This window comes from Rhinopithecus bieti, unplaced genomic scaffold, assembly GCF_001698545.2.
Source record: "Rhinopithecus bieti isolate Rb0 unplaced genomic scaffold, ASM169854v2 scaffold_27306, whole genome shotgun sequence".
Lineage (NCBI taxonomy): Eukaryota > Metazoa > Chordata > Mammalia > Primates > Cercopithecidae > Rhinopithecus > Rhinopithecus bieti.
The window spans coordinates 1,278,534-1,285,602 of record NW_016812395.1 but is presented as its reverse complement, the minus strand read 5'-3'; the positions used below and the strand labels follow the sequence as shown (position 1 = coordinate 1,285,602).

Sequence of the window (7,069 nt, the reverse complement as noted above, 5' to 3'; positions counted from 1 at the left end):
CGCCCACCACCACACCTGGCTGATTTTTTGTATTTTTAGTAGAGATGGGGTTTCACCATGTTAGCCAGGATGGTCTCCATTTCCTGACCTCGTGATCCGCCCGTCTCGGCCTCCCAAAGTGCTGGGATTACAGGCTTGAGCCACCACGCCCGGCCCATCATTTTAATCTCTAATAATTTTTTTACTAAACTAATTTTTATTGGATGCCACATATGAGATATGTCTGAGGAAAGTGCACTCATTTCAAATGCAAATCCTTGTTTTTAAAAATGTGGCTGTTGGCTGGGCATGGTGGCTTACACCTGTAATCCCAGCACTTTGGGAGTCCGAGAGGGCAGATTGCCTGAGGTCAGGAGTTCAAGACCAGCCTGGGCAACACAGTAAAACCCCGTCTCTACTAAAATACAGAAAATTAGCCAGGCATGGTGGCGCATGCATGTAGTCCCAGCTACTCGGGAGGCTAAGGCAGGAGAATTGCTTGAACGTGGGAGGCAGAGGTTGCAGTGAGCTGAGATCATACCACTGCACTCCAGCCTGGGCAACAGAGTGAGACTCCATCTCAAAAAAAAAAAAAAAAAAAAGTGGGTGTTGGCCAGGCACAGTGGCTCATGCCGATAATCCCAGCACTTTAGGAGGCTGAGGCAGGCAGGTGGCTTGAGCTCAGTTCAAGACCAGCCTTGGGGCTGGGTGCAGCGGGTCACACCTGTAATCCTAGCACTTTGGGAGGCTGAGGTGGGAGGATCACTTGAGCTCAAGGATTCGAGACCAGCCTGGGCAACATAGTGAGATCTCATCTCTATTTTAAAAAACAAAACAAAACAAAACAAAACAGAGCAGCCTGGGCAACATGGTGAAATCCTGTCTCTACCCAAAATACAAAAAACTAGCTAGGCCTGGTGACAGGTGCCTGTAGTCCCAGCTACTCAGGAAGCTGAGGTGGGAGGATTGCTTGAGCCCATGAAGCGGAAGTTGCAGAGGGCCTAGATGTGCCGCTTTACTCCAGCCTGGGTGACAGAGTGAGACCCCTTCTCAATTAAAAAAAAAAAACAAAAACCTTGCCTAGTGGCTCACGCCTGTAATCCCGGCACTTTGGGAGGCCAAGGTGGGCGGATCACCTGAGGTCAGGAGTTTGAGCCCAGCCTGCCCAACACAGTGAAACCCTGTCTCTACCAAAAAAATACAAAAAAAAATTAGCTTGGCATTGTGGCGCATGCCTATAGTCCCAGCTACTCGTGAGGCTGAGGCAGGAGAATCACTTGAACCCGGGAGGCCAAGGTTGCAGTGGGCCAAGATTGCGCCACTGCACTCCAGCCTGGCGACAGAACAAGACTCTGTCTCAAAAAATATATATATTTTTTCATATGTAAACGGAGACTATGTGAGTTCAAATACAAAACATATTTTTACTATAGAGAAAAGAACATTATGAGAAAATAGAACTTTTAAAGCCGGGCGTGGTGGTGCATGCCTATTACCCCAGTACTTTGGGAGGCCAAAGGGGGTGGATCACCTGAGGTCAGGAGTTCACGACCAGCCTGACTAACATGATGAAACCCCATCTCTACTAAATACAAAATAATGAGCCAGGTGTCGTGGCACATGCCTGTAATCCGAGCTACTTGGGAAGCTGAGACAGGAGAATCGCTTGTACCTGGGAGACAGAGGTTGCAGTGAGATATGGTTGCGCCATTGTACCTGGGCAACAAGAGTGACACTCTGTCTCAAAAAAAAAAAAAAAAAGCAAACAGTATAATTTGATCTGAGTATTTTAAATTTTAGTTCAGGAAATAGAAAGCATTATGTAATGCAATTCTGTTTTCCATTTTGAAACATTTATCAAAGAGTTGACTTCTACTTGGCTTATCTTTAGCATTTTTTCAGCTCTATGAAGATAAATATACAGTTGGGGAAATTAACTAAATATATCTAAATCTTACAGATTTATACGTGACATTTTCTGCCAGTTCTTCATCTGTCTTATTTTATGTTGCAGTTTTAACAATATATTTATTTATTTATTTAATGAATTATTTTACTCCTGGTTCTACTTCACAATTATTTTGAGATTACACTTTAATACTATATCAAATAAAGAAATGGTCTCTCAATAGGGGACTGTTTAAACTATGGTACAGCTACATCACAACACAGTGAAGCTGTGATGCAGCTATTTATTCAAAAATAAAGTAGTTAATTTTAATATAATTCTACTTTTTCACATTGTAGAAATAAATACTAAGGGTGGTTTGTGAAACAGCAGAGTAAATGGACCCCTAGCTAGAAGAATCATAAACCTTGAATTTTTCCCCATTTCTACCAGACAGGTACCTAATTACAAGCCTCTTCGCTTTTCTAGAGAAGTGGAGCTGAACAATATTTTCTAAAGGCTCTATACATATTCTGTCCCAGTCAACATTTTTAGAAGGAATGAGCAATATTGGAGAGAACTTCACAAACTTGAATTGTGATCTTAATCTAACAAGAAGAAAGTTAATAGGATAAATGTAAAGCCCTCTGTTAGATGCCCAGACTCCGTAGTATAAGTGTGAATTGATGAGAAAATGGTAATATGGCTTAATATGAAAAGGATTTGATATTTCATTATTTTTATGTTTAATAAGAGTAAATAATGTAATATGGCTATTAATAATACTGAGAGTTGGGGTCATATTAATAGAATATATATCAAGAGCAACAAAATGCTAGTTATGCCTCATCTCTACTGTGATGGTCAAAACCGCTGTTGTACTGTACTGAAAAGGAGTATTAACCAAATCAGGTCATGAGGAAAGTAGCCATCATGGTGAGGAGCTGAAAGTTATGTCTCATAGCATAGTAAAGGAACTAGAAATATTTAACTTGGAGGAGAGAAAACACGGAGCAATCGAAAAGTTATCTTTGCATATCTGAAGAGCATCATATTAAGAGGTCTCAGCAGACAGAACAAGAGACCTGTGGGTAGAAATTGCAGTGAAACTAATTTTAGCTTAGATTGATAGAATCTTGGTTATAGTTAGTTATGGTTATAGTTAGTTGCAAAACTTTCAAATGCCTTTACTTATCTCCCTTTTATAGCTGAGTTTCAAAAAATCTCATACATTAAATGATTTATACAAAGTCATACAGCTAGTAAATTCTAGAGACTCAGCCTAGGTTTTCTGATTCCCAAGTTCAGCAATCATTCAGATACATCACATTTGCTTAAAAGAGATCTTTCAGTAATGGAAGTTGGTTAAAAAATTAAAAATAAAGGAACGAATTGCCTCATGAAGCCATGAATGCTAGGAGAGGTCCAAAAGATACTGGTAAACAAATAGCCCAGGATGTTGTAGAGGAAATTTAGTTTTCTGTGAAAGTTTGAACTTTGAATTCCAATATCCCTTCCAATGCTGAAATTGCCAACAAAAATCTTGGAAATCTATGAGGATTTTAGATAAATGAAGGACTAAAAGAAAAGTCAAGGATTTGTCTGTAAAAGATATTTAGTTAGATTAATTTTCCCAACTGTGTATTTATCTGAACAAAACTTCAGGAGGGGAGTGTGGAATGATAAATAAAAGCCAGGATGGAAACCAATAGGATACTGGCTTGTTCTGGAACAGTCTATTTAAGTTAGTAGGAAAAAAAAATCCTTTGAAAAGAAACTAAAAATTTTTTTAAAGTAAGAATATGCTTTAGGTGTGGCTAAGGTTCACATATGTCTTGGTTTGTTCCTGCCAAAATATATATTATTTTTATAATATCAACATATTTTGATTGGCAACTATTTTCTTTTTTAGCGTTTTCCTATCTGAAGCCCATGCACGACTGAACTTAAGGAACAAAGTGCTTAAAGAAGATGTGCTGATTGCAGCCTTACTATTTGAAACATCCCTCACATTGAAATATGGTAATGGATTCAATTATTGATGATTACTACAAATAACTTTATTTAACCTTAAATATTCTTAATTGGTTAAATTAAAATGTTACATATATTTTTAAAATATTATTGTAAAGAATAACAAATCTCTACCAGGTAAGGCCTGTTTTAATTTGGGCATTTATTAACTGTTTCTGGGTAGTATCATCATCTAATATTAAATTCCTTATTATGCATGATTGTTTTCATATTTGAACTTTTGCATTGCTGAAAGAATTCTGGGGGAAAAAGTACTTAATACAACACATAAAATGATTTTAATTTATCTTCCTTTTAAAATAACTTGCAACATTTAGATTTCAAACAATCCCCCACAGCAGAGTTAGGCAAGATAGCAAAAGAAAATCTGATCATCAGCTGGGTGCGGTGGCTCACACCTGTAATCCCAGCACCTTGGGAGGCCGAGACAGGTGGATCACAAGGTCAGGAGATGGAGACCAGCCTGCCTAATATGGTGAAAACCCATCTCTACTAATAAAGTACAAAAATTAGCCGGCTGTGGTGGCAGGTGCCTGTAGTCCCAGCTACTTGGGAGGCTGAGGCAGGAGAATCGTTTGAACCTGGGAGGTGGAGGTTGCAGTGAGCTGAGATTGTGCCACTGCACTACAGTCTGGGCGACAGAGCGAGACTCCATCTCAAAAAAAAAAAAAGAAAAAAGAAAGGAAAATTTGATTATCTTGTATCAACACCTTCACCGAATTTCTAGTTTTAATACTATGTCTATAGCATTTAATTTTTTGAAATGAATGGCGCTTATTATGCTTTTGCTAATAAACACACAAAAGAGGTTTTTAAGGTAAGGGTAAGGAGAGTTATTCTCCCAAAGTTCTTGGTTTAATTAGATGAGACATTAATTTTGATTAGCGATACCATTCTTCAAACCAAACCTTGGTTCCAGCCCTGGGATTTAAAGAATGTATCAACACTAGCTTTCTGTGTGTACGTGTTGGTGATTACATTTGCTTTAAATTACATTTATATTGTAATACCTGTTTGCAGAGATTCATTCGAACATTAGAACTTTGTTCTGTAATTATTTAAAGTTCTATAAATTGTTCTATAATTGTCTTTGTTCTATAAATATCAAGCATTCTTAACCTAGGATCCATAGATGCTTGGTATAGGGACTTGTAAATCCCTAAATCATATACAAATGTACGTGTGTGTGCCTTATACATTGTTTCCTAGGAACATAGAGCATAATTTTTATGAAATAGAGATTTATGGCCCCTAAAAGAGGTTAATTATCATCCTGAATTAGTTTTATTTACCAAAAGAGAATAACGCTGTTTCCCAACCAATACTAAATAGTATTTAGGAAGGATATATACATGTTTTTCATTTCAATTTGCTTTATCTTTTTTAACTAGCATTTCTTTTTAAAATTATTATTATTATTTATTGTTATTATTATTTTCTGAGATGGAGTTTCGCTCTCGTTGCCCAGGCTGGAGTGCAATTGCGTGATCTCGGCTCACTGCAACCTCTGCCTCCCGGGTTCAAGCAAGTCTCCTGCCTCAGCCTCTCGAGTAGCTAGGATTACAGGCATGTGCCACCACACCCAGCTAATTTTGTATTTTTAATAGAGACGGGGTTTCTCCATGTTGGCCAGGCTGGTCTCGAATTCCTGATCTCAGGTGATCTGCCTGCCTTGGCCTCCCAAAGTGCTGAGATTACAGGCATGAACCACCGCGCCCCACCTATTTTTTTTCTCTTTACGTTCTGGGTTACATGTGCAGAACATGCAGGTTTGTTACATAGGTATACATGTGTCATGGTGGTTTGCTGCACCCATCACCCGTCATTTAGGTTTTAAGCCCCACATGGTATTCGTCCTAATGCTTTCCTTCCCCTTGCCCCCCAGACCTTCAACAGGCCTCAGTGTGTGATGTTCCCCTCCCTGTGTCCATGTGTTGTCATTGTTCAACTCCCACTTATGAATGAGAACATGTCGTGTTTGGTTTTATGTTCCTGTGTTAGTTGGCCGAGAATGATGGTTTCCAGCTTCATCCATGTCCCTGCAAAGGACATGCACTCATTTTTTATAGCTACATAGTATTCCATGGTGTATATGTGCCACATTTTCTTAATCCAGTCTATCATTGATGGGCATTTGGGTTGTTTCCAAGTCTTTGCTATTGTAAATATTTAGTGCTGCAATAAACATACGCGTGCATGTGTCTTTATAGTAGAATGATTTAAAATCCTTTGGGTATATACCCAGTAATGGGATTGCTGGATCAAATGGTATTTCTGGTTCTAGATCCTTGAGGAATTGCCACACTTTCACAATGGTTGAACTAATTTACACTCCCACCAACAGTGTAAAAGCATTCCTATTTCTCCACGGCCTCACCAGCATCTGTTGTTCCCTGGATTTTTAATGATCACCATTTTAACTTTTGTGAGATGGTATCTCATTGTGGTTTTGATTTGCATTTGTCTGATGACTAGTGATGATGAGCTTTTTTCATATGTTTGTTGGCTGCATAAATGTCTTCTTTTGAGAAGGGTCTGTTCATATCTGTTGTCCACTTCTTGATGGGTTTTTTTTTTTCTTGTAAATTGGTTTAAGTTCCTTGTAGATTCTGGATATTAGACCTTTGTCAGATGGATAGATTGCAAAAATTTTCTCCCATTCTGTAGGTTGCCTGTTCACTCTGATGATAGTTTCTTTTGCTGTGCAGAAGCTCTTTAGCTTAATTAGATCCCATTTGTCAATTTTGGTTTTTGCTGCAATTGCTTTTGGTGTTTTAGTCATGAAGTTTTTGCCCATGCCTATGTCCTAAATGATATTGCCTAGGTTTTCTTCTAGGGCTTTTATGGTTTTAGATTTTACATTTAAGCCTTTAATCCATCTTGAGTTAATTTTTGTATAATATGTAAGGAAGGTGTTTTAGACATGAAGTCCTTGCCCATGTCTATGTCCTGAATGGTATTGCCTAGGTTTTCTTCTAGGGTTTTTATGGTTTTAGGTCTAACATTTAAGTCTCTAATCCGCCCTGAATTAATTTTTGTATAAGGTGTAAGGAAGGGATCCAGTTTCAGCTTTCTACATATGGCCAGCCAGTTTTCCCAGCACCATTTATTAAATAGGGAATCCTTTACCCATCTCTTGTTTTTGTCAGGTTTGTCAAAGATCAGATG

At 38.4% G+C, this 7,069-nt stretch overlaps 1 protein-coding gene across 2 annotated transcripts in view; it reads left to right on the top strand.

Moving 5' to 3' along the window:
* MCMDC2 (minichromosome maintenance domain containing 2) overlaps nt 1–7,069 on the top strand; it is a 48,819-nt gene that overhangs the window by 28,944 nt on the left and 12,806 nt on the right. For both annotated transcript variants that reach the window (XM_017896321.1, XM_017896320.1), the window contains one exon: nt 3,780–3,889. In XM_017896321.1, coding sequence (XP_017751810.1) covers nt 3,780–3,889 — 110 coding nt within the window. The remainder of the gene's footprint in view (nt 1–3,779; nt 3,890–7,069) is intronic.